Source organism: Dermochelys coriacea, chromosome 1, assembly GCF_009764565.3.
Source record: "Dermochelys coriacea isolate rDerCor1 chromosome 1, rDerCor1.pri.v4, whole genome shotgun sequence".
NCBI classification, from domain to species: Eukaryota; Metazoa; Chordata; order Testudines; family Dermochelyidae; genus Dermochelys; species Dermochelys coriacea.
In genome coordinates, this window is record NC_050068.2 from 271,456,436 (window position 1) to 271,483,930 (window position 27,495).

The 27,495-nt window shown below is 39.7% G+C and overlaps 1 protein-coding gene across 1 annotated transcript in view; it reads left to right on the forward strand.

Annotated features, from left to right (window-relative positions):
* Positions 1 to 27,495, forward strand: part of EEA1 (early endosome antigen 1) — a 140,665-nt gene that overhangs the window by 71,711 nt on the left and 41,459 nt on the right. Inside the window, 5 exon segments of the mRNA XM_038401122.2 lie at positions 7,589 to 7,927; positions 17,610 to 17,759; positions 20,679 to 20,798; positions 21,060 to 21,263; positions 23,602 to 23,802. Of these exon segments, the coding sequence (XP_038257050.2) occupies positions 7,589 to 7,927; positions 17,610 to 17,759; positions 20,679 to 20,798; positions 21,060 to 21,263; positions 23,602 to 23,802 (1,014 nt within the window).

Below are 27,495 nucleotides of genomic sequence, written 5' to 3' on the forward strand. Positions count from 1 at the left end.
TCCAATGTGGTCAGGCAAGTAGTGGCAATGAATTCTTTTGAATTTACTTTTTGTATACTCTTCAACAAATAAGTGCTGTCATTGCCAGTTACTGACTTCAGCTAAAAACAATTTGAGACATTTCCCCCTTATTTCCAGGTTTCAGAGTAGCAGACGTGTTAGTCTGTATTCGCAAAAAGAAAAGGAGTACTTGTGGCACCTTAGCGACTAACAAATTTATTTGAGCATAAGCTTTCGTCCTTATTCAGATAAGATTTACAACTTCCTTTCCTCCCCTCCTTCTTGCTGTTGGACAGTTTGTTCTGGATTCACACAGACTTTAATGCTGGTGTGTGGGGTAGGATGAGCCATTCTGGCTCATTTTAAGACAGATTCTTTTTGTCCTATTTAAAACCATTTGCACTCACCCCTATTGGTCAGAGGCCTTCTTTTTAGAAGCTTTCCCTTATCTCATTTGTTATTCTTTGAACAGACATCTTCCTTATTTTATTCCTTGTGTCCTTATCCTTATTATTTTCAAGGCTTTCCTTCTACTTGCTAGTCAGGGCCTTCCTTTACAACACACATATATTTTTGTATCCAAACTCAAGCTAACAGTAATTCTTTAATTTCATGTTTATTCCACACCACCCCAAACCTAACTAATTGCTGTCTATGGGTATTTATTTATTTTTGGTCAAATTATGACCTAGCTAATGCAGTGGCATAGGGTTGTCCACATACAGATAGTAGTGCTGAAGGAGAAGCAGACTCTGTAGAACCACTGTATCCTGCCCTTGTGTAGCTAAGTGGGAAGGGCAGAAGAAGGCAAGGATAGGTTAGAGCTGTGCCAGCGTGTTGGGGAGCATACACTGCTTGCTCTGGGTAAAGGCCTAGGATGATTTACTCTCTTCTTGGAGCAGCAGGGAGACTCCTGGGGCAGGAGTAACAATGTGCTATCCATTCCTTTGAACTCATGGCAAAGTCACAATTGAGCTGTTTATTGTCACATCACTGTGTACTAACAATTTAGTGGAGGGATGCACTGTTGAGAAGTTAAAGTTAACTGACATATTTAACATCTAAATGTGTATTGGGGGCTATCCAGGTCCCCCCCACCCTCCTGCTGCAGAAGTGGTCCTATATCTATGTTTATATCTCTGTGTAAGTGTATGTGCAAGTGTGTATTTCTAGATATGGGTATATATGTAGAGAACACCATAGATATGGTATTCGTAGCCATGTGCTCAATTAACATGACAGCCTCACTTGCACTCTGCTTATTAATGCATCTCAGCTGGGCTTATTTCTGATTTTCCTCATCATTAAATAGATTTAAACAGCCATGTTAACCTGCCAGATAAATAATTTTTTCTTTCCTTGACTTGTGGAATTTCCCCTCTAAAATCACAATCAGTACTCCTGGAATGTAATATGTTTAGAGCTCAATGTGTTGTGATTTCAGAGAGCTGTAAATGGGAGCATTATAACACAGAAAAAAAGGACTATCTTAGCTTCCCAGTGGGAGTCAGCATTTGATTCTAAATATGGAAGGTCTCAAGTTATTCAGTTTCAAAGCCCCGTTGATTTTAGATAAGACTTTTAGGTTACTTTTAGGGTTCTTTGTGGCTTACTCCGAGGCTGCCTTGTACAGTTGGACTCATCGGAAGTGAATCGCTAGCTTTTCAGTTGTCTCTTTAAAAAAAGTCTCAGTAAAAGATCTTTTTAAAAAACATTTTTCTGTTAACCTCTGTGGCATATGCAAAAACATGGTGGGCTAGTAGGGTATAAAATTTTCCTCAGGACATGTTTAGACCTATATAAATTGCTCATGGCTTCACTGCTAATGCCATCTCAAATTCTAGCTAATAAACCCTTTATACTACACCACAACATTGTGTGTTCTCTGCATATTTAATACAGTATTTTATCCAAGTTCTTATACTTTGCACATCACCATGATATCAGAGTGCCTATTTTATATATATATATATATATATTTTAAAATAAAATTATAAAATATATAAAATATAATCACAACTCCTGTTTAGTTAGTGTAGTTAATGAAGCATTTCAGTGTGTTATTAAACATCTCTGTTATTTTGAAAGCTACATACCTTTTTCTCATCAGCTGTTGCCTGTGTGAATGAAGTAATTTATTCCTCCTCTGTGGAGGTGAAGCATTTTTTCCAGTGCTCTATTTCACTATTGTAATGCTGTTCATAAATGTCTTGTGAATAAATCCCAGACATGTTTACTTTATTTGGCAAATCATTCAACATATGAAAAGCAGGATTTTCTTTTTTCTCTAACTTCATTTTTTTAAATGTTACATATTTTGCCCCCTCATACTTGCTTTTGTAATTCTACATTGCCAAAAAATTTGGATAAATTCCCCCTGCAAAGCATAATGCTCCACTGAATGTTTTATTGTATTATCTACTATTCTGCCAAAACAAAACTGGGACAAATCAACATGGAAAATGTTCAGGTCAAGTTCGTCATAGCGATGTTAACTCTTCACTTGGAAACTTAGCAGATGCCTATGCAATATTCCTACCCTTACATTAATGTGAATCGCAAAAAAAAAAAGTGCAGGCTTCTAACCACAAAGTTTCCCACATCATAACGCTGAATACTACCTATTGACCTGTGCTGTCCAGATGCTTTTCTTTGTTTGCATACTCCCACAATGTCTGTCTCTGTGTATGTATGTGGAGATAAGAAAGACCAAATATGGAATTCAGTTGTGATGGAACACTTCCTTAGAAGGATGATCATATAGTACTTGGTATATTGCTGGCAGAGTAGTTATTATATAGCACATTATCCAAATAGTGTCTTGGGAAAGGAAGTGTATTCATATTTAGGAAAATAGAACATAGAATGTCAGTGGGGGGCAGAGACTGAGACCAAACGCTGTAGTTTAGAGTAGTTTAATGTAGAAATAACGTTTGCCAAGGAATATAGTAAGATGCAGTTTAAAATATCTTTTATACTTTGCTTGTGATAGTATGATGTAAATCTGAGGCAGAACTATAATAGATAGTGAGGGTTAGCATCTTATTCCACTTCCCCAAACTAGCAGAGTTTAATTATATACGAAGAATGCATTGAAACTGATCTGAAGTACTCCCCACAATACATATAATTCCCAATATTTAACGGAGTGGCAGCAGATTGATGAATAAGATGACTGATCTGTAGTCAAAATAGGAAGATAAATGAGAAATCAAGGGAAGAGTTCTCAGCTGTGTTGAGTTCATGCTCGGTGCACTTGAGGAGACGGTGTGGGAAGGGTGGCTCCAAGCCACCTTTTGACTCCCCCAGTCCTGGGGCTTTTAGAGCTTAAATGACTCCCAAAGTGACTTATAGCAGCCTAAGAGTGCTCTAATTTGCAGCAACTGAAGTAGCCTCCTAAAACCACTCTGTCAGCCAAGGACTGGCTAGAGTATTTAGAGTACTGTGCTCCTTGGCCTTGCCCCTAACTTGCCCTCACTCCAGTAAACCCTATACTGGATGCATGTGGGTGCTTGAAATCATCAGTTGCCTCTATAGGGCAGCTTTCCTGATATCTAGTACTGTCCTATGTTGAAGGTCTGGCCACAGAACTAGTAAAGTTATGAAAAGCTTCTTAAATAATGGGAAAATTTTGCTTTTAATCTCCTTGTAAAAATGTACGTTTGGAAAAGATAGAAAACAGATATGCATGCAGAGTGGAATATATTGGGTTTTAGTTTGTATGTCCATGAAGATTCCAGCGTAGCCCAGGACAGTCTCTTTGTGTATGCATCCAGATGTTAAGATCATGTAAAGTCTGATTTAGAAGAATGTTATTCTTACAGTGATATCTTCCAGCAACTCCGTCACGATGAGCAGCGAAGAATACATAAATGCAGGCCTTTACCTTTGGAGAAGAATCTGCTTCCTCTAATTTTTAAAGTAAACCAATGAACTTTGAGAATAGTAGGAACTTGTGAGGAAGGACACACACATCTGGAATTTAGGCCAAGTGGCTGCAACTCTATTAATGCCATAACAGGATAATTTATTGGGGGAAGGCAACAGGCACATGTATTTGTCACATGGCTTTTCCCCCTCTTTTCGTAGCTCAAATCCAAAGCATCACAGTGCCAGGGATCAAATTGCTTGTATAAAACCAAGGCTCTTAGAGCCTGCATTACTCCCAAGGCCTATAACGGCCTATTGCCCAGAACAGCCTAATGCTAGAAAAACCAGTAAGCCTCTTAGGATGTCTCAGGCTTCCCTGCAAATCTAGCCCCTTTTCCTAAGAAAGGTGTGTTGATGGGAAAAGGCTTCATCTGAAATCTCCTGCCAGAGCCTTTCACTGCTGCCTCCCCACTACCAGAGCTCTTCCTTGCTGCCTTCCGTTTGTGAGATCCTTTCCTACTGTCTCAGATTTTCCCTGCTGTGGGGAACAACTTCTGCCGTTTCGTGGCGCTGGTAAGCTACTGTGCTAAAAATAGCAGTGTAGACACAGGAGGCACTGCTTGGGCCCATAGAGAGCTGTGTAGAATATATTCCCAAAGGTTCTGGCTGTCTTTATTCACCTTAGTATTGCCTCGCTAACTACGCTGCTGTTTATACCGATGCTATGGGGCATACAATGTATGTATTCTACACACTGCTTTAAGTTTAGACATAAGCTCAGGTGCCAGTGATAATACTTCAAATAAACTTTAATTGTTAGCTGTTTTACTGTTCATCAATGCATGGAAGGAGTGAGAGGAAGTATCATATTAAGTAGATGTACACAATCTCCTCTGAGTGACTGCTTATTTTGGCTAGGTGTTAGAATGTGTGGAGGGTTGAAGGGGAGTATATTTTGTTTCATTTTCCTGAAGGGGAACTGCGATTTCAGAAGTTTGGGAAATACTGCAATAACGCAATTATAAATGCCACTGTATTATGTAGACATAATATCTAATATCCTGAGACCAACGCAACAACAATGGCACTGCACACGTTATGATGTGCCTTTCCCAGTGTTAATTCAAAATTAAACTATGCCAGGGATCTCTCTTTCAAATTCTGTCATTCACCTTTAAGGTGCATGAAGATGTTCAGTGTCTCATTACATCTTTGAAGCACTTTTACATTGATTACTATTAAAATACCTTCTAAGGGTTACAAAGGTATTGTGATAATCTGCGTATGAAGCTGCTGTAATGCTGTTATAAATATGCATATTAGAAATCAGGTTGTGAAAAAGGTGTTGTGGTGGTGCTCCTGTGCTGAACCTGTTTTCCTGCTGTTAAGAAGGCTAGCTAGACTTTTTGTTTTTCTAAAGGTTAAAACATACTAATTTGCACCATAAACTCAGGGTGAAATTCTGGTGCCATTGTAGTCAATTGGAGTTTTGCCACTGATTTCATTGGGGCCAGGATTTTACCTGTATAACCTTCAAAACAGATATTATGTAAGTACTGTTTATTATTATATATTGTATATATAATACATATTATAATATAATCATGTAACTAAAAATAGTTATTTTGTTTTTCTAGAAATGTTGTGGAAAAAGTTATTGCCAGGCTACAGTTCACATTCAAACTTCAGCCTGGAGCAAATTTTCTTGGCCAAGTTGTAAGCCTTAGAAAGTATATTTTGTAATGGAAACTCTGAGAGAACTATAATTATATTCATTCTAATGTGAGCTGCTACTGTTGAGCCATTTGCTGGATTGCAACATAATTTAAAAACTGATGTACTGAAGAATAACTCTCCCCTCCCTCCGAACTTGTTAAAAAGCAAGTAAACTAGTATACAAAGACTTCTTGCCCTTTTAAATTTGATAAAATTTAACAGTTGTTAAACTCTCTATCCTCAAAATTAGTCTTGAATAGTGTTTTAATTTTCTGTTAAACTAACCAAAGCAAAATCAATTTGGGATTGGTGCTTAGATGCTGTGAAGAAGTGTGCTTTAAAAATGCCCAACGTAGCTAGAATTACAGTTCTTTCTGTGTCTTCTCTTGAACCTATATATTCCAGGAATTTCAGAACATAAACCACCATCTGATGCTTTCAACACTACACTTGTGAGTTCTGGGATTTTTCAAACTGCCAGCCAGCTGAATTCTTAGAAATGTTTTGTTTAAAGAGGAGCTGAAAAACAGAGTATCCATTTAAACTGCGGGTAGAACATTGGTAGCTGAAAGATATACACAGAGATGCTACGCTGGGACAGGAAGTTAAGAATTCAGTTATACTTACATGGCGATTTTAGGGAAACAATGAATTCCCTGAGCTGGAATTGTGCTATGACACTCAGGAAGACAGCTGATAAATTTCAAAAAGTGCCATTGGCTATTTAAGGACAATGGTTAAGATCTTGGCTTTAGTTCTCTCTTTGAAAGATGGCACCTCCAGCAGGAAAATGACCTCTGTTGCCGAGGCACTGATCAATACTGATTCAGAGGGAAGAGTGCCATGGATTTGAATTACTATCATTACTTAAATCACTGTATTCAGCAATTGAATAATTCCATCCAATTCCTGCCTAAACTTGGTTCATGAGACTTGACCATCCAAAATGCTAATTAAAACCAATGAAAAAAGATACCTCATATCCTCTGTAAATATTTTTCAAATTTCATCTTAATCTGTGGATTCCAAAGTAAGGCATTGCTGCCTGCAAAATGAATTTTGATAAAGTGTGGTGAGAAAAATTTGAGACTCCAGACCTCTTCTTCACTAAAAGGCCAGTCCAAATTTATGGTATTTTCAAATTAAAAACAAACAACCCTCCTGAGCTGACTTGTGTGCGGAGTTTTATTTTCCAACAGAAAAGTCTGACTCTAGGGAATTAGCTGGTGTGTGTTAGTAGGGCACTAACATGTTAAAACAGGCTAAATTCTGAATAATGTTATGAGTTTGGTGGTCTCATGCTAGTATCATTTTTTAATGTTGCACACTGTACTCACTTTGGTAGTCTCTGTTCAAGAGAAGCTCATAATTTGAATATCTGGGGATGTTGCACTTCTCTTGAGATGTGATAGGGCAAAGTGAGGAAAGTTATTGAAATTACACAGAATTACAGGTGAGGCAGTGACCCACAAATTTAAACGTACAGAGAAGTAAGTACATGAAAGGTACCTCTGACATACAAATAATTTTTTGCTGTCACAGAGCAATTTGCCAAACACATGCATGAGCTTGCAATAACAAAGAAGCTCAGTTGTTTCAGTAAAACAAACCAGTCTTCAAGATGTAGAAATAGTGGCAACTGAGTCAGCTACCAGAAGAAGAGGAAAAGGGCTTATGTAAGGTGTAAAGGAAAAGTGTTAGTTTCAGTCCAGAAACCAACTTTACTGAGCACAGTTTAAAATATATAGAGAGCAAGGGAGCCTGAAAATGGGAATTATAATTGTAATTGTATGCTATATGGACTCTGGCATTGACTGCTATAATATGAAATAGAAATTAAAATGTAGAATTATTGACAGACCTATTTCATGTCTCAACTCAGTTTTGGAGATTATTATTGTGAGAGACTTGTTCATTGCTCTGGATAAACTCTTGTGAGGAATAACAGTTGATCAGATGTAAGCAGAATTGTGATTTAATTTCCATTTAATTGCTGTTATAGAGTCTGACAGAAAAGCTGCTGAAGAAAGAATTTGATTACACCCAGTTAGAAGAAAGGCACTATGAAGAATCAGTGAGTAAAAAAAACATGCAGGCAAGCCTTCACCAAAAGGACTTGGACCTGGAGCACCTTCGAGCAAGGCTATCTGCCGCTGAAGCCTCGTTGCAGAGGGTACAGACAGAACTGGGTGAGAAGGGGGAATCAAGCCACAAACTTAAGGAAGAATTGTCAGAAATAGAGACAAAGTATCAGCATCTCAAGGCAGAGTTTAAACAGCTACAACAGCAGAGAGAGGAAAAAGAACAACATAGCCTACAACTGCAGAGTGAGCTCAATCAGGTGTGGTTCCTTCAAAACATTGTTTTCATTTTCATTTATATTCTTCTTCTCAGTAGTACACTTTTCTCTATATATTTGTATACCTGTAATATAGAGCATCTGTGTGTGTCTGTAATATCTACATTTAAAATCTCTGGGAACTCTACAGTGCTGTGCGTTTGTGTGTGTGTACACATTTGTTTATTGGAGGGGAAAAATGCAAACATGCTGCTAAATATGTATTTCCTGGCTGTTATAAATGAAAAATAGATTTCAAGTGTCATGTTTTGGCATGTTAGAGATGTAAGCAAAGAACACAAAGAAAAACAAGAGGTAAAGATAAAAGAGGGAGTACAGAAACTTACTCTGATCAGTACTGTCATACCTTAAACTAGTTATAGGGCCAGACACACAGTTGGAGCAAGTTGGCGTAGGGTTGTGCTCACTTACACCCAGTGAGGGTCTGGTCCATAATTCATATTATTTTAGTTTTGTATCTCTAAGAATACTATGCTGTCTGTTTAAAATAATTAAATTTCTGTTCTGTGTGAAAGGAACCTCTAATTCCTTTAACCTTGAAAATAGTTCTTTATAAGTGGCTTTCCATTTTTTAAGACTAATACTCATATTAATCTAAATTAGAGTTAGATCTTATTTCTTGTTTTCAGAGGGCTTGTCTGCATTGTGTCTTAATCCACATCAGCTGGAGTGTAAATTCTAATGCATGCTGCTGGGTCAGGAACTAACTGGCTCATATGGACCCTGTTGGCGCACACAAAAGTTCCCTAGTGCATGTTAATATAGTCCAGTTTCAAATACCACTACATTAACATCCACTAAAGAACTTTTAGTGTGCACCTGCAGGGTCAACCCAGGTCAGTTAGTGTGCAACAAGCTGGTGCAGGTTAGAATTTACACCCCAACCAATGCAGACTAAGGCACTGACTGGACAAGCCCTGAGAGTCAGAGAAATCAATAATTTCCAAATTCATCGTGCCCTTACCCATGAATAGGGATCTTGAGGGATCTTGAGTGATATTCCTCTCCTGTTGGGGGTTCTTAGTTAACTGACCAATGCACTATGTTTGGTCGTGTGTGTCGTCCGTCTTCCCTGTCCCCCCCGCCTTTTTGTTGTTGTTCTGATCACATTCTTTTCCTGACTCTAGGTGTGGAGTATTGGCAAATGAAAATGCTACTTTGATTGTTGAGTTTTCTTGCCAGGTATGAAAGTGATCTAAAAGTTTGCAAGGCTGTAAATAACAAGGAGCAAGTAATATTGTTTCTGCTGGCTCAGAGTAGAGTAAGTTTCAATGGGATGAAGTAGTACAAAAGAAAGTTTTGGTTGAATATGTGGAAAGTTTCCTAATTGTAAAACATGTTAGATTGTAGGATAGTATAGAAGAAGAAGTGGAAACCCCATCGTTTGATTCCTTTAAAAATGTACTAAGCAGTGAATGTGATATAGAGAAGAACTCTGCATGACCCGAGGAACAACATAAAGTCCTAATAGTTTTTTTCATTTTCAATGTCTGGTTCTGTGTTTTGAACCTTTATATTGGAATGCATATAGTGAACCGTCCCATAGTCCTTTTACATGCTAAATCCTATGGAGTATAATGAGAGTTACTTTCATAGAGCTGTGGGATTGACCCACTATTATTCAATGTTAGATGAAAGTTGACTTTGAGGTGTAGTTTTGTTTGATCTTTATTTTGTTGGGTGCCTCTGTGTGTGTAGTATGTGAGATCAGAGAGATGTTTGTGTTCAAGAATCATGCTGAATCCTTGAATAAGAAATCTGTGGCTCATTCCAGCTTGGTTTACTTTACTTTTAGGCTTGTGCTTTTACAGCTTTCCCTTTTTCATAAAGTAATTTAAATAAGTATGTTGGCTTGATGCCCACCCACAAGCCTGTAATAAATTACATCTTAACCTATGCATGCATACTTTCTACTGGAATCTCCTGTGGTTTGGCAAGAATCCAAGTTTAATAAAAAAAAAAAGAAAGCTGATGCTTGGAGATGTGATGAAGTTTGAAGTTTCATCCATATGCTCAGGAATCCTGATGGGTGATACTGCAGCCATCTTCCCAGACCCCAAAGAATGCAAGTTCCGAAAGCACATGTAACTGGCAGAGTTCAGGTGGAAATTGGTTTCAGATGAAGAGGGCGTGCTCCAACTCAGTAGGGCTTGTGAAAGGATTTTTGGTTTGCCTAATAAATTTCTAGGAAAGGAAGTGTAGATGACACAAATCCCACAGTGATACCATCAAAAGGGAATTCAGTCCAGCCAAGAAAACCTGCCTGAAGGGGATCACTGGAGTTCCCAAGATTGCCTGTTTAGATCAGTGGGCCCCAAACTGTGTTGCACGCTCCTGTAGGGGGGCATGGAAGAAGGTTTAGGGGGAGATGTGTGACGGGAGAGGAAGCACCACCCAGCCCTGCTCTGCCCCCAGCTCCCTTCCTGGCTCCGGCCCTAACCTTGGCCACAACCCCAGCCACAGCTCTGGCACCAGCCCCAACTGTGGCCCTGCTCCTGGCCACGGCCCCTGGTTCCCGACCCCTAGCTCTGGCCCGACTCCTGGATACGGCCCCGCTCCTGACTGCAGTTCTGCTCCTGGCCCCAACCACGGTTCCTGGCCATGGCCTTGCTCCCAGCCCCCCTCTGGCTCCTGATCATGGCTTCGGGAGGCGGGGGGAGGTACCAGTTAAGTGGGGGGAGGGCATCAGCAAAAAGGTTTGGGGACCACTGATTTAAACATGGTGCAGGGAGGATTTCAGGGTGGATTGAGAGATTCTGAGTCTATTGATGATACAGTAACTGGTTACTCATAGAAAGAGAGACTTGTCTTAGTTTTTCCAGTTTCTTCTATAATAGCTTTGTACTGTTCCCATATATTTCATATTGTTGTTCACTTAGCAGTCTTAGCTCATAGTTTTGAATATTGAAAATAGGTTGAAAGCTATCTTTTTATTTCCCTCTTACTTGTGATTGGAGAGTATCATTGCAAGGGGGTAGCCTACTAGGATATGTCTACACTGCAATTAACCACCTGCAGTTGGCTCATGCCAGCTGACTGGGGCTCGCAGCGCTCGGGCTAACGGGCTGTTTAATTGTGGTGTAGATGTTTGGGCTCAGGCAGCAGGCTGAGCTCTGGGACCCTACCACCTCGCGGGGTCCTAGAGCTGGAGCTCCAGCCCGAGCCCGAACACCTACACTGCAATTAAATAGATACCAGTTAAGAGTCAAAGTCACAGAATACTTTTTTTCAAGTTTGAGATTTTACCTCAGATGAAGCTGAGGTTATTGGTGTGTTGAAAGCTTTAATATCCTATCTGGTCCTAAAGTCAGTAGTGTTTCTTTTAATTTAAAATGAAATTTAAAAAATGAGAAATAGTATTTTAAATATTGACTTTTTGAAAGGTATCTTTACGTGTATGCAATGTAATCATTTTCATACATGGAATATAGAACACATAGTTCATTAGGATTAATCATTTCTTCGGGGCTAAAGGAAAGTTTGTGGGTGATCTGTTTATGGCAGTGGTAGGCAACTGTGGCCCATCAGTGTAATTTGCTTGTGGGCTGTGAGACATTCTGCTGAGGTTGACCATCCGCAGGCACGGCCACCCACAGCTCCTAGTGGCCACGGTTGACCATTCCCTGCCGCTTCCCACAGCTTCCATTGGCCGGGAATGGCGAACTGCGGCCACTGGGAACTGTGGGGGGCTGTGCCGGGGGGCAGTCAAATTCAGCAAAATGTCTCATGGCCCGCAATCAGATTATCCCATTGGGCCCCAGGTTGCCCACCACTGGTTTATGGCTTTAGTTCCATTGTTCCTAACATGTTGTTATGTGATATTGTTCATGATGACATAATGAATTGGCATTTGCTGTATGGCTAAACATGGTTTATATGGTAACCCACCTCACTCATTAGTGGAGGAAGCCCATGTGCTCTCTTATCAAAATTGTCTCAAACAGTTGTCGGCCCAGATCCTGGAGAGTTCCATGTGCTTCTGCAAGGTACTGGACACCCTCAACTGACATTCTAGCCAGCAGTTGGAGATCTCAGAACATTACAAGGTTGTCCCTTAGTCTTCAGCAGGAAATGCTCGTCACTCACAGATTTGCTGTCTTAAGTAATGTTAACACTTCTGATACAGTAGTTTTAAAAAGTACGGTTTCTCTATTTTGTTTCCATTTTGCTTGATAATGACTGGAAAAGGACTCTGAAAGTGCAGTTGATGGTTTCACTTGTTTATGGAGAACCCAAAAGTGTGCATAACAGAGAATATAAAAACATAACTTGGTCCTGGCCCTGATCTTGTAATGACTTGGGTGTATCCGTGTGCTTGCATGCAGCTCATTGCAGGATCAGGACTTAATTTTTTATGTGATGTGATAAGAGAGAGTAACAAACAGTTGAGAGATGGGGGGAGAAAAAAAAAGGTTTCAATAAAGAGATGATCCAGTTTCTCAGTTTTTGATATGTGCACATCTCTGTGGATTGGTTAAGTCTGTGTCTGTACAATACACTTTTTTGAGGTGACATGGCAGAAGTGGGTTTCACTGAGTTATTTGAAAGAGGAGAGGCTGATGGTTTGGTTAGGCAAAGAGAGATTAGAACAATGTTCCACACACGGATGTTTGCACGTGGAAGGCTCTGAGACAGTAATTGAGGGGTGCGGAGTGGTGGGATGCAGCAGGAGAGGAGAGAAGGAAAATATAACCCTCTCTTTTCCTAAGAAGTGATAGCTGCTAATAAATATTGTTTTTATTATGAATCTTTGAACATGTTAGCCTGCTTATTTGTCATACCTTTTTAACTGAGAGATATTTTTTCTTTATAAGTAAGATCAGTAATAACTATATTCTACTCGCTATGGTAATGTCTTGGTTTATACAGCTCTATTAGCTTAAAGTTCATCACATGTCCACACGACGCCACACCATTTCCCACAGAAATCAATGATTTAAGAGCTCTTGGCCATGTACTCTGCCTCTTGCTTCTATAGATTAATTTTTTGTGGCATTAAAGCAGAAAATAGGTATTGTGCTTAGCAGTATCTTACAGGAAAAAATAAAATATATTTTGATCACATTTTGTATTAAAGGGACCTTTATAAAGGTTTCTAGTGTTTTTTAAATAAATGGTTAATCAATTTATATAGCTTGTTAGAATCCAATAGGTCAATAAGTTGCATATAACCATGGCTTGTAACCATCTATAGCCCCTTCTTCTAACATAGAATCATAGGACTGGAAGGGACCTTGAGAGGTCATCTAGTCCAGTCCCCTGGACTCGTGGAAGGACAAAGTATTATTTAGACCAGTGCTACTCAAAGTGGTGGTCCGTGGACTGGTGCTGATCCGCGAGCCATCAGCTGCCAGTCTGCGTGCACACTGGAAAAAAAAAATTGCCGGTCCCCCACATCAGATAGCTTGAGAAGCACTGGTCTAGACCATTCCTAACAGGTGTTTGTCTAACCTGCTCTTAAAAATCTCCAATGATGGAGATTCTACAACCTCCCTAGGCAATATATTCCAGTGCTTAACCACCCTGACAGTTAGCAATTTTTTTCCAATGTCTGGCCTAAACCTCCCGTTGCCTCTTGTCCTGTCCTCAGAGGTTAAGAAAAACAATTCTTCTCCCTCCTTCTTGTAACAGTCTTTTATGTATTTGAAAACTGTTATCATGTCCCCTCTCAGTCTTCTCTTTTCCAGATGAAACAAACCCAGTTTTTTCAATCTTCCCTCATAGGTCATGTTTTCTAGACCTTTAATCATTTTTGTCACTCTTTGGACCGTCTCCAGTTTGTCCACATCCTTCCTGAAATATAGCACCCAGAACTGGACACAATACTCCGGTTGAGGCCTAATCAGCATGGAGTAGAGTGGAAGAATTACTCCTCAGGTGTTGCTTACAAAACTCCTGATAATACATCCCAGAATGATGTTCGCTTTTTTTGCAACAGCTTTACACTGTTAACCCATATTTAGCTTGTGGTCCACTATGACCCCAAGATCCTTTTCCGCAGTACTCCTTCCTAGGCAGTCATTTCCCATTTTTTATGTGTGCAACTGATTGTTCCTTCCCTAATCTTATTTAATTATTTTATTGCTGAACTTGGCACAAGAAGTGGGAGTGTGCTAATAAAGTTTGCGGATGACACAAAGCTGGGAGGTATTACCAATACAGAGAAGGACCGGGATATCATACAGGAAGATCTGGGTGACCTTGTAAACTGGAGTAATAGTAATAGGATGAAATTTAATAGTGAAAAGTGCAAGGTCATGCATTTAGGGATTAATAACAAGAATTTTTGTTATAAACTGGGGACTCATCAGTTGGAAGTAACAGAGGAGGAGAAGAACCTCAGAGTATTAGTTGATCAGAAGATGACTATGAGCCGCCAATGTGATATGGCCATGAAAAAAGCTAATGCGGTCTTGGGATGCATCAGGCGAGGCATTTCCAGTAGAGATAAGGAGGTGTTAGTACCGTTATACAAGGCCCTGGTGAGACCTCATCTGGAATACTGTGTGCAGTTCTGGTCTCTCATTCATCTTGCGAAAGATGAATTCAAACTGGAACAGGTACAGAGAAGGGCTACTAGGATGATTCGAGGAATGGGAAAACCTGTCTTATCAAAGGAGACTCAAGGAACTTGGCTCGTTTAGCCTACCAAAAGAAGGCTGAGGTGGGATATGATTGCCCTCTCTAAATATATCAGAGGGATAAATACCACGGAGCCAGAGGAATTATTTAAACTCAGTACCAATGTGGATACAAGAACAAATGGATATAAACTGGCCATCAGGAAGTTTAGACTTGAAATTAGACAAAGGTTTCTAACCATCAGAGGAGTGAAGTTCTGGAACAGCCTTCCAAGGGAAGCAGTGGGGGCAAAAGATATTTCTGGCTTCAAGACTAAGCTTGATAAGTTTATGGAAGGGATGATATGATGGGATAGCTTAATTTTGGCAATTAATTGATCTTCAACTATTAGCGGTAGATATGCCCAATGGCCTGTGATGGGATGTTAGATGGGGTGGGATCTGAGTTACTCCAGAGAATTCTTTCCTGGGTGTCTGGCTGGTGAGTCTTGCCCACGTGTTCAGGGTTTAGCTGATCACCATATTTGGGGTTGGGAAGGAATTTTTCTCCAGGGCAGATTGGCAGAGGCCTTGGGGGTTTTTTGCCTTCCTCTACAGCGTGAGACACAGGTCACTTGCTGGAGGATTCTCTGCACCTTGAAGTCTTTAAACCACGATTTGAGGACTTTAATAGTTCAGACATAGGTTAGGGGTTTATTACAGAAGTGGGTGGGTGAGATTTTGTGGCCTGTGTTGTGCAGGAGGTCAGACTAGACAATCATAATGGTCCCTTCTGACCTTAACGTCTATGAATCTATTAATCTAAATGGACTACTTTGCATTTGTCCATATTGGATATCATCCTATTTACTTCAAACCATTTCTCCAGTTTGTCCAGATCATTTTGAATTTTAATCCTATCCTCCAAAGCACTTATAATCCCTCCCAGCTTGATATCATCCACAAGCTTTATAAATGTACTCTCTATGCCATTGTCTAAATCATTGATGAAGATGTTGAACAGAACCGAACCCAGAACTGATCCCTGCGGGACCCCACTCGTTATGCCCTTCCAGCATGACTGTGAAGCATTGATAACTACTCTTTGGTAATGCTTTTCCAACCAGTTTTGCACCCACCTTATAGTAGCTCCATCTAGGTTGCATTTCCCTAGTTTTTTTTATGAGAATGTCATGCGAGACAGTATCAAAAGCTTTACTGAAGTCAAGATATACCACGTCTACCGCTTCCCCCCATCCACAAAGCTTGTTACCCTGTCAAAGAAAGCTATCTGGTTGGTTTGACATGGGTTTTTTTTGACTGTCACTTATCACCTTATTATCTCTAGATGTTTCCAAATTGATTACTTAATTATTTACTCCATTATCTTTCCAGGTACAGAAGTTAAGCTTACTGGTCTGTAGTTCCCTGGGTTGTCCTTATTTTCCTTTTTATAGAATTTTTTTAATAGATTACATATTTGTAACCATCTACAACACATGCTACTACTCATGTCTCCAACAGACTTATAAAACCTACTAATTATTTATTGACCCTTTATACATTGTTTATAAACATATGTGTTTACACAAAGTCTGACCTTTATTTCTGTAACATGTAAAATGTTGTTATACTTCTGTTTTTTTTTTTCTGGAGCTTTCTTCCTACCTTTGGTGTTTTCTCCTGGCTTTAGGGTACAAATGACATCCAGTGGTTAAGCTGTTGTTGCAAACTTTCCCAAGTTTACTCAACTCTTATGCATATTTTTAGAAGGAAATTACATTAACAATTTACCACAACTTCTTGCCTCCAGTCACTCACACTGATTACTAGTGTTACTATGTCACAATTAGTAATAGTCCATCAGCCACAGGTGGAATAATTTTAAATTTACAGTGGTTAATAGTGACAGGTTCCAGAGTAGCAGCCGTGTTAGTCTGTATTCGCAAAAAGAAAAGGAGTACTTGTGGCACCTTAGAGACTAACTAAATTTGTTAGTCTCTAAGGTGCCACAAGTACTCCTTTTCTTTTAGTGGTTAATAGTGTGGACTTATAAAAGAGAAATAACTTAGCTTCAGATATTTTTATCTCTAAGTGCTCCAGTTAGGTGGAAGTAGTTTTTCTACTCTAAGGTTTCACCCATTCAATGTTTTGCATTGAAATACTTCTGTCTTACTCTGTACTTACCTGTTGCTCTTTCTGAATTCACAAAATGGAAGCGCACATGTATATGTCGGTAGGGATTCAGTAGTGTGTAGGAGTGGTAACCAAAAAGCAGGTAACCAAAAGCCTAAAATAACAGCTAGAGGTTTCAGAGGGAAGAAAAATTTGTTTGAATGGATGCTTGTTTATAGCAAATAGCTGTAAAAGAAACCCCTCAGCTCCTTTAGCTGATGATAGAGTCCTTACTTTGTACTCTCCGGGGAAGTTTCCCATGCATCAGCCGATCCAAGAGAGTGAGTTACAGGTCCTATGGGAGGAGTTGGGGAGTAAGCTAAAAAAAGGGCATGTGACCACAGAATACTCCTAAAGATCTAGGACATCTTATAGGGAGAATCCATACATCAGCCTCCCTGTAGTGGAGGAATGCCAGGCATTTGTGGTGAGCCGAAAACACAAGTCCCACTGGCCCAGATAATGCAGAACACTGTGGTACTGGAACCAGCGTAGCTAGTAAAAACTTAGAGCATAGGCCATTGGAGAGCATGGGCATGCTGATTTACTTTGAGCTGTATGTAAGGTGTTGATTTAGTCATCGCTATTTTACATGATAAATATTTTATGCATTTGGTGGGGGATGGAATTTAATCCTGGCTTTGCTCCATGTAAGGCCACATAGCTCATATAAAGGGCCTGTTATAAAGGGGTGAGGATGCTTCTGCATTGACTCATTTCCCACCTTTTGAAAGTACCACCTCCTTTGAGCCTGCACTTGCACTTGGCTGGTATGATTTAGCTCAGGTTTATGAGAATAATTCCCAACATGTTTTAGTCCTACTATTCTTGTGTGATTAAAAGCATGATGAAAATTACTATATTATGTGGATAATGAGTCTGAAGTACAGTGTAGTGGCTGGAAAACTGAGACCAGTATTTTCTTCCAGTTGCACAGTAAACTTCTGGAGACAGAACGCCAGCTAGGGGAAGCACATGGTCGACTTAAAGAACAGAGACAACTCTCTAGTGAAAAACTGATGGACAAGGAACAGCAGGTGGCTGATCTGCAGTTAAAACTTTCTCGTGCTGAAGAACAGGTAGGAGTAATACACATGATCAGATTTCACCTTTGTTGTAGTGGTGTTTTGTGTATTCTACTTGCAACATCCTTCTCATGTTGGTGTTTACATAGTTTGTGTCCACCTGACAACTTTGACTAAGTTTGTTAAAACTTAATTGCATTTTCTCAAAATCCTCATTAAAAAAAATCCGCTATTTTTCTTTTGGCAAAATAGTCTATGTGATGGTTACCTTTTTGTTTTTTGAAGGCTAAAGAATTATTTCCTTGCCTAGAGCCTAAATGTGCGAGGTGCTTTACAGATAAATAAAGGATATGGCTCTTGCACTTGAGGACTTTGAGGCTAAGGGTCTGAGCATGCAAAAAGATCTACATGCACAGAAACTTATGCTTTGCTGTCATAAATATAAACGGAAGGGTAAACACCTTTAAATCCCTCCTGGCCAGAGGAAAAACCCTTTCACCATGTCAAGGTTCCTTCCCCACTCTGAACTCTAGGGATGTGGGGACCTGCATGAAAGACCCCCTAAGCTTATTCTTACCAACTTAGGTTAAACGCTGCCACTACCAAAGTGTTACACAGAGAACAGGGGAAGTGCCCACTTGGAAACGTCTCCCTCCCAAAATATTCCCCCAAGCACTACACCCCCTTTCCTGGGGAAGGCTTGATAAAAATCCTCACCAATTTGCATAGGTGAGCACAGACCCAACCCCTTGGATCTTAAGAACAATGAAAAAGCAATCAGGTTCTTAAAAGAGAATTTTAATTAAAGAAAAAATAAAAGAATCACCTCTGTAAAATCAGGATGGTAAATACCTTACAGGGTAATCAGATTCAAGACATAGAGAGGTTTCAGAGTAGCAGCCGTGTTAGTCTGTATTCGCAAAAAGAAAAGGAGTACTTGTGGCACCTTAGAGACTAACAAATTTATTAGAGCATAAGCTTTCGTGAGCTACAGCTCTCCTCTGCTTTTTCCACCAAATGCATCCGATGAAGTGAGCTGTAGCTCACGAAAGCTTATGCTCTAATAAATTTGTTAGTCTCTAAGGTGCCACAAGTACTCCTTTTCTTTTTGCGAAGACATAGAGAATCCCTCTAGGCAAAACCTTAAGTTACAGAAAGATACAAAAACAGGAATACACATTCCATTCAGCACAACTTATTTTATCAGCCATTTAAACAAAACAGAATCTAACGCATATCTAACTAGATTGCTTATTAACTCTCTACAGGAGTTCTGACCTGCATTCCTGCTCTGGTCCCGGCAAAAGCATCACACAGACAGAGAGAACCTTTGTTTCTCCCCCCTCCAGCTTTGAAAGTATCTTGTCTCCTCATTGGTCAGACACGTGCATAGCAGAGTTTTGTGTGTGCATATCTTTTTATGGGATCAGGGTTCAACTGAAGAAGTAATAGTGATTATAGTGAATAATGTGTAGGGGGGAATTGGTGTCAGAAAACTAATTTTACTACTCTATTAATAGGTCAAGTTTTTTGCAATAGGGTACTTAGGGTATGTTTACTTAGGGTATGTTTACACTACCCTCCGGATTGGCGAGAGGTGGAAGTGGAGTCGATGGGGGGAGTGGCGGAAGTCTACCCCGCGCCGTGAGGACGTGAGGTAAGTCGACCTAAGATACGTTGACTTAAGCTATGCTATTCTTGTAGCTGAAGTTGCGTATCTTAGGTTGATCCCCTCCCCTAGTGTAGACCAGGCCTTCGTAACAAATATTTGTTGTTGAACTGTTTATATTAGCTATATGCAGACGTGCCAAACCTCTAAGTGTGGTACGTTTTCAAAGTTTTACACTGCGGTTTAGCAGACATCTCTAAACTGCAATGTAAAACTTTGAGAATTTACCACTCTTATGCCTGGTCTACGCTGGGCGGGGAATCAATCTAAGATACGCAACTTCAGGTGCGAGAATAACGTAGCTGAAGTTGACATATCTTAGATTGATTTAGAATCACTTACTTTGCGTCCTCGCGGTGCGGGATCGACAGCCACCGCTCCCCTGTTGACTCCGCTTCTGCCTCTCGCTGTGGTGGAGTTCCGGAGTCGATGGCAGAGCGATCGGGGATCGATTTATCGCATCTACACTAGATGAGATAAATCGATCCCCAATAGATCGATCACTGCCCGCCAATCCAGCAGGTAGTGTAGACATGGCCTTTAACTTTAATGAGAGTCATACAGCTAACACTGTGCAATGCTTTGCATGTTGGCTCCAGAAAGTTTGTTAAGGTAAGTAGACCATAAGGGCAAGTGTATACTTAAAACGCTGCACCGGCACAACTGCACTGATGCAGCTGCTCTGCTGCAGCGCTTTAATGAAGACGCTCTATGCTGATGGGAAAGAGCTGTCCTGTTGGCATAGTTAATCCACCTCCCTTAGAGGCAGTAGCTATGCTGACGGGAGAAGGCCTCCCACCAACATAGTGCTGTCTAAACCGGGGATTAGGTCTGTGTAACTACATCGCACGGGGGTGTGGATTTTTCACACCTCTGAGCGACGTAGTTATACCAGTGCAAGTCTGTAGTGTGGACCAGACCTAAGTTGCTACTAAAACTGCTAATGATAATTAGCACTTAGTATATGTTATGAATATAAATTTCTTCAACTCTACCTTATCCATGAGAAAAAAGACTAAATCTCCTTTAACAGTTTGGTGTTAAGATGTAATATAATGCCTGTCTGACACATGAGGTAGGTTTTGTTCTTTAGAATTTGCCTACTGTCAGTGTTGAGAAGTACTTCAGTGCTGTGTTCGTTCTTTGCTATAGAACTGGTATGACAAATTACTACTTTTACATCTGTTTGAAATGTTAAACTGCTTAGTGTAGTCTTTCAGTATTAGAGTAAATGATAAATGTTATTGAACTACTGAATTGTGCTTGTCAGTTTTCAGTCAACAGTCCGTGACTGTTTTTTTAAGCTAAAGGAAAAAGCAGCAAATTGCACTGAATTACAGCATCAGTTAGATAAAGCAAAACAGCAGCATCAGGAGCAACAGACTCTTCAGCAAAGCACTACAGCAAAACTCCGAGAAGCCCAGGTAAAAAAAAACAATGCACATTCTTTCAAACTAGTGTATTACAGCAGTTAATATTGCTGGTGCATTGCAACATGTAAACAAGTGGTACAATTTCCTAATGTATTACCATTTTCTTTTTTAATTAAATAACATTGAAGGAATTTATAATTTCAAAATAGAATATGTAGTAAGTATTTGTGAAATTTGATATCTAACATTTCATGCATCAGGAATAACTTTTAAGGTCCCTATACTTAAAGAAACTATTTAATGCATTTTTAGAATGATTTGGAACAAGTACTGCGTCAGATTGGAGATAAGGACCAAAAAATTCAAAACCTTGAGGCCTTGCTACAAAAGAGTAGAGAGAACATAACCCTGTTAGAAAAAGAAAGAGAGGACTTGTATGCGAAAATTCAAGCAGGGGAGGGAGAAACTGCAGTTCTTAACCAGCTGCAGGAGAAAAACCATACTTTGCAAGAGCAGGTAAGAAATGCAGAAATCTCCAATACCCTTAAGAAAGTTTGTGTAAGAAGAGTCTCCTTTGTTTCCATCTCCCCTTCTGCAGCTTCAGCCTCCACTGTACTTTGCTCTTTTTTGGATACAGTATTGCTTTAGCATCTTTTTATGAAATTCACAAGATTTCTGTGATTTTCCCCCCTCCACCCCTCCTTCTTGTTCTGATAGCATTACATTTTGTTGCTTCACATCCAGGTGCACAAGTTGTGCACTTGGATATGAAGGATGGTGTGTATACATACAATCAAAATGATTTATTATTAGTTTTTCTTACCTTTGTGGAAATCTAACTGATAACCTATTTGAACAAGAAAACACATAACATACACTGAATATGATTTAATGAAAAGTTCTTTGAAGTGGAAAGTACAATCACAGTGTAGCATCTGAAAGGTACATTATTAGATATTTTTAAGGTATTTTTAAAGTAATTTTAGCTGCATAATCTTTTAAAATATATATGTGTATGTATATAGACATATTTTTTTTAAAAAGCTATGCTGAAATTACTACTACTTGTGCATACAATTTTTACTTCATATTTTTGCAAAAGGTAATATGATTGTATGTTAGTGACTCTTTTGTACTAGAGGAATTTTTTTAGTAACTGTTTAAAATACCAATATGGTAATATTGTTGCACCCTTACTAACAAAGGTTATTAGAACACCGTGTTCTCCTTTCCCAGCATATGTGCAAACATTAGTAGTAATTAGAGCTGAATGTGAGTTCTCTGGCATATAGTCCTTAGTGTATGCTACTGGAACAAATAAGATAGAAATGTACTAGTTCCCAATACCAGCTGTTACCTGTTTGCAATGGAAGGAACACCTGTGTCTTTTATGAGCTACTTGAAAAATATTTTGGTAGCAAACACATGTCAATTTTTTTGTGAGTAATTAATGGATTTTTTTTGACATACTTGCTGTAATGTTATCATAAAACATACACAATATATAGAATACTAATATGAATTAAATGGAGTTCGGTTCATGTTTACTGCAGACATAGAGCTTTGAAATGGACAAAGATTACATTGATAGGGATATATTGTTTTCTGGATGGCCACATGTAACTCACATTAGTGTTAATGGCCAGGTGGATATACCCTTATCCTGAAGAGTTTATAATCCAAGGTACTGATCATATGAACATTTATACACATGTCAGCAGGACTACTCATGTTGTGTAATGAAAAGCATGAGCATAAGTGTTTGCATGGTCAGGCCTTAAGAAGACAGGTGAAACATGAAAGGTGGAGGGAGAGGGATACAATCAAATGTATATACTTTTCTATTAATGGATTTACTTGTAAATTCTTGGCAAATACATTCTATATTCAAGGAGCAAGTGCTGTATATTGCATTTTTCATACTGTTTTTCCCAGCTCATAACCTTATGTGTCAAGCTAAAACCTCATTCAAATTGATGTGTAAACATGCAAAATAAAGCCCAATAGCATCTGCCCAGAATCTAGCACCATGTGGGTAGAGGGTTTTACTGGGTATTGTGACCAGGAATGTGTGGGAGGAAGTAAGGGTGGGAGCACACAGAAATGGAGAGCAGACAAGAACAGAGAAAAGGAGAGGCAAGAAAGCCAAGCAGGAGCCTGTGACGATGAAAAAAGCTAGAGAGCTTTTGGATTGTTGTTGGCTAAAGAGGTTTGTGGGCTGTAAGCTTAGAAACTGCTCTTTTGTTCTTGGTTCCTTCTGTATTCAGAGGCCCATCACTTTGAACATTCCTTCCAATAAACAGGAATGCAGCAAATAAAATACCATCAAATTCTACTTCCAGCTGGAACCTCCCCAGGGCCCCAGACTATGACTATCCACTTAGGTGGAAAAGGGGCAATAATACATAACCAAAGGGTTGAGTCCAGGCCTTCAGTGCAAAGCTCAACTCAGCCTAACTATTGAACCACAATTGGTGCCTCCAGGATGTGTTTACGTTATTTTTCTTATAAATAAAGTAAGACTCAACCATCCTCATTTATCTCTCAACCTAGCTAACACTAACTGGGCACACACAAAAGGATGCACACTTACAGTGTTATATGAGAGTGATCATGCTTGCTGCCTTTCAATTTCTTGTCAAAATAGTTATGCTTTTAAAAGTTGGGGTGACTAATGTATTGCACACAAAAAATAAATGCACTGTTGTTGTCCAGAAAGAGAAACTTTGTAGAATCAATAAGTGGTGAAGTTGATCAGTATTGGGGCTTCGTAACCAAGACAACATCTTTTGAATTTTAGGGTGTTTTTAATTTTGCCCTTGGACTTTTAATTGGCAGCTTATTTATATTGTAGGTAACTCAGCTAACAGAAAAGCTGAAGAATCAGTCGGAAAGCCATAAACAAGCCCAAGAGAATTTGCATGAGCAGGTGCAAGAGCAGAAGGCACATCTGAGAGCTGCTCAAGACCGTGTGCTCTCCCTAGAAACAAGCATTGGTGAACTAAATAGTCAGCTAAATGAAAGCAAAGAGAAAGTATCCCAGCTTGATTTACAGGTAATTTGCCTTTGTACCGTATGCTAATGAAAAAAATCCATCTGCATTTCATTGTGGAAAAAGTTGGCCTTTGTTGAATATACAAGGCTAGTAGGCTAAGTTTCTATTAAAGTTTGCTTGTTTTGTGAGCAAAAAATGGCCAAATAAAGTGCAATAAGCAAGATACAATCCAGCAAGACATCAGCTGGATAAGATAAGATATAAGGATTGCAGCCAAAAAACAACACACCAAAAAAACAACACCACCAAAGAGTCGAGGTAGGAGAAGTTATGTCTCCTTAAAAGCCTCAGACTTGCTGTGTGTACCAAGGCTAAGAAGCCTATCTGAAAACTGTTTTTTTGGTTCTATAGTCCACATGCAAGAGTGAGAATCTGTCAAAGCAGGGTCATGAAGAACCTGACACTACCCAGAATTTTAGTAGATTACTGATTTTTGAAGTGGGTTTATATTTTACTGAGTTTGGGGTTTTTTGTCTAAAGCAGTCAAGCAAAAGTTCCAAAGGGGACTTAATCACAATTGAGAGAGACTGAGGGCTTGTCTACACTTAAAATGCTGCAGCAGCGCTGCCATAGTACTTCAGAAAAGACACTACCTATGCTGACAGGAAGGCTTCTCCCATTGGCATAGGTACTCCACCTTCCTTAGAGGTGGTATTCTCCTGTCAGCCTAGTGCTGTCCACACCAGGGTTTGGTTGGTTTAACTGCATCGCTCAGGGGTGTGGATTTTTCACACTCCTGAATGTAACATAGTTAGACTCACCTAATTTCCTAGCATAGATCAGGCCTGAGTACTTTGAAGTCCCAAGAAGGCTTATATTCAGGTCCCAGAAGGAATAAGGTACATTTGACCAGAGGTTTGGCAGATAGTCTAAGACTTGTCTTGATAAAGTGTCCATTTCTGAAATGTGGGAAGCAGATCCTTCTAGTATTTGGGATATGGTTCATAATGATCATTATTACTGCTCAGCCCTTCTATTAGTTCCAGGTGTATGTAGATCACTGATTTCCATAGGGGTGGGAATCCATGAAAACCGTTTAGGCTTTGATGTTGCTCCCATTAAATCAAATGGGAGTTTTGCCATTGCTTTGAGTAAGATCAGGATGGAACCTTTAATCAGGGAGAAAAATAGCTAACTTACCAGTAGCTGGAGATCTCTGAAAATTGCCATACAGATCCACACTGACACACCCTTCATGTCTGCCATTCAGATTCTATTTATGACTTGAGAATTGCTAAAATAGTTCCTATTTTTAAGAAAGGGAAAAAAAAGTGATCTGGGTAACTAGAGTCCTGTTAGTTTAACATCTGAAGAGTGCAAGGTCTTGGAAAAAAATTTGAAGGAGAAAGTAATTAAGGACATTGAGGTCAATGGTAATTGGGACATAATACAACATGGTTTTACAAAAGGTAGATCGCGTTAAACCAACCTGATCTCCTTCTTTGAGAAGGTAACAGATTTTTTAGACAAAGGAAATGGAGTGGATCTAATTTACTTTGATTTCAGTAAGTCATTTGATACGGTTCTACATGGGGAATTATTAGCTAAATTGGAAAACATGGGGATCAATATGAAAATTGAAAGGTGGATAAGGAACTGGTTAAAGGGGAGACTATAACGGGTAACACTGAATGATGAACTCTCAGGCTGGAAGGTTACTAGTGGAGTTCCTCAGGGACTGGTTTTGGGACCAATCTTATTTAATCTTTTTATTACTGACCTTGGCACAAGAAGCGGAAATGTGCTAATAAAGTTTGCGGATGACATGAAGCTGGGAGGTATTGCCAATTTAGAGAAGGACCAGGATATCATACAGGAAGATCTGGATGACCTTGTAAACTGGAGTAAAGTAATAGGATGAAATTTAATAGTGAAAAGTGCAAGGTCATGCATTTAGGGATTAATAACAAGAATTTTTGTTATAAACTGGGGACTCATCAGTTGGAAGTAACAGAGGAGGAGAAGGACCTTGAAGTATTGGTTGATCAGAAGATGACTATGAGCCACCAATGTGATATGGCCGTGAAAAAAGCTAATGCGGTCTTGGGATGGAACTGGACACAATACTCCGGTTGAGGCCTAATCAGCATGGAGTAGAGTGGAAGAATTACTCCTCAGGTGTTGCTTACAAAACTCCTGATAATACATCCCAGAATGATGTTCGCTTTTTTTGCAACAGCTTTACACTGTTAACCCATATTTAGCTTGTGGTCCACTATGACCCCAAGATCCTTTTCCGCAGTACTCCTTCCTAGGCAGTCATTTCCCATTTTTTATGTGTGCAACTGATTGTTCCTTCCCTAATCTTATTTAATTATTTTATTGCTGAACTTGGCACAAGAAGTGGGAGTGTGCTAATAAAGTTTGCGGATGACACAAAGCTGGGAGGTATTACCAATACAGAGAAGGACCGGGATATCATACAGGAAGATCTGGGTGACCTTGTAAACTGGAGTAATAGTAATAGGATGAAATTTAATAGTGAAAAGTGCAAGGTCATGCATTTAGGGATTAATAACAAGAATTTTTGTTATAAACTGGGGACTCATCAGTTGGAAGTAACAGAGGAGGAGAAGGACCTTGAAGTATTGGTTGATCAGAAGATGACTATGAGCCACCAATGTGATATGGCCGTGAAAAAAGCTAATGCGGTCTTGGGATGCATCAGGCGAGGCATTTTCAGTAGAGATAAGGAGGTGTTAGTACCATTATACAAGGCCCTGGTGAGACCTCATCTGGAATACTGTGTGCAGTTCTGGTCTCCCATGTTTAAGAAGGATGAATTCAAACTGGAACAGGTACAGAGAAGGGCTACTAGGATGATCCGAGGAATGGAAAACTTGTCTTATGAAAGGAGACTCAAGGAACTTGGCTTGTTTAGCCTAACCAAAAGAAGGCTAAGGGGAGATATGATTGCTCTCTCTAAATATATCAGAGGGATAAATACCAGGGAGGGAGAGGAATTATTTAAGCTCAGTACCAATGTGGACACAAGAACAAATGGATATAAACTGGCCATCAGGAAATTTAGACTTGAAATTAGATGAAGGTTTCTAACCATCAGAGGAGTGAAGTTCTGGAACAGCCTTCCAAGGGAAGCAGTGGGGGCAAAAGATATATCTGGCTTCAAGACTAAGCTTGATAAGTTTATGGAAGGGATGATATGATGGGATAGCCTAATTTTGGCAATTAATTGATCTTCAACTATTAGCGGTAGATATGCCCAAGGGCCTGTGATGGGATGTTAGATGGGGTGGGATCTGAGTTACTCCAGAGAATTCTTTCCTGGGTGTCTGGCTGGTGAGTCTTGCCCACATGTTCAGGGTTTAGCTGATCACCATATTTGGGGTTGGGAAGGAATTTTTCTCCAGGGCAGATTGGCAGAGGCCTTGGGGGTTTTTTGCCTTCCTCTACAGCGTGAGACACAGGTCACTTGCTGGAAGATTCTCTGCACCTTGAAGTCTTTAAACTACAATTTGAGGACTTCAATAGCTTAGACATAGGTTACAGGTTTGTTACAGGAGTGAGTGGGTGAGATTCTGTGGCCTGCGTTGTGCAGGAGGTCAGACTAGATGATCTTAATGGTCCCTTCTGACTTTAAAGTCTATGATTCTATTTTCTCAGTCAGACAGTTAAGAACTGAGGAAGAGAGGGTACATTGTACCTATCTGTGTAGTCTCAGTCAGAGATAGT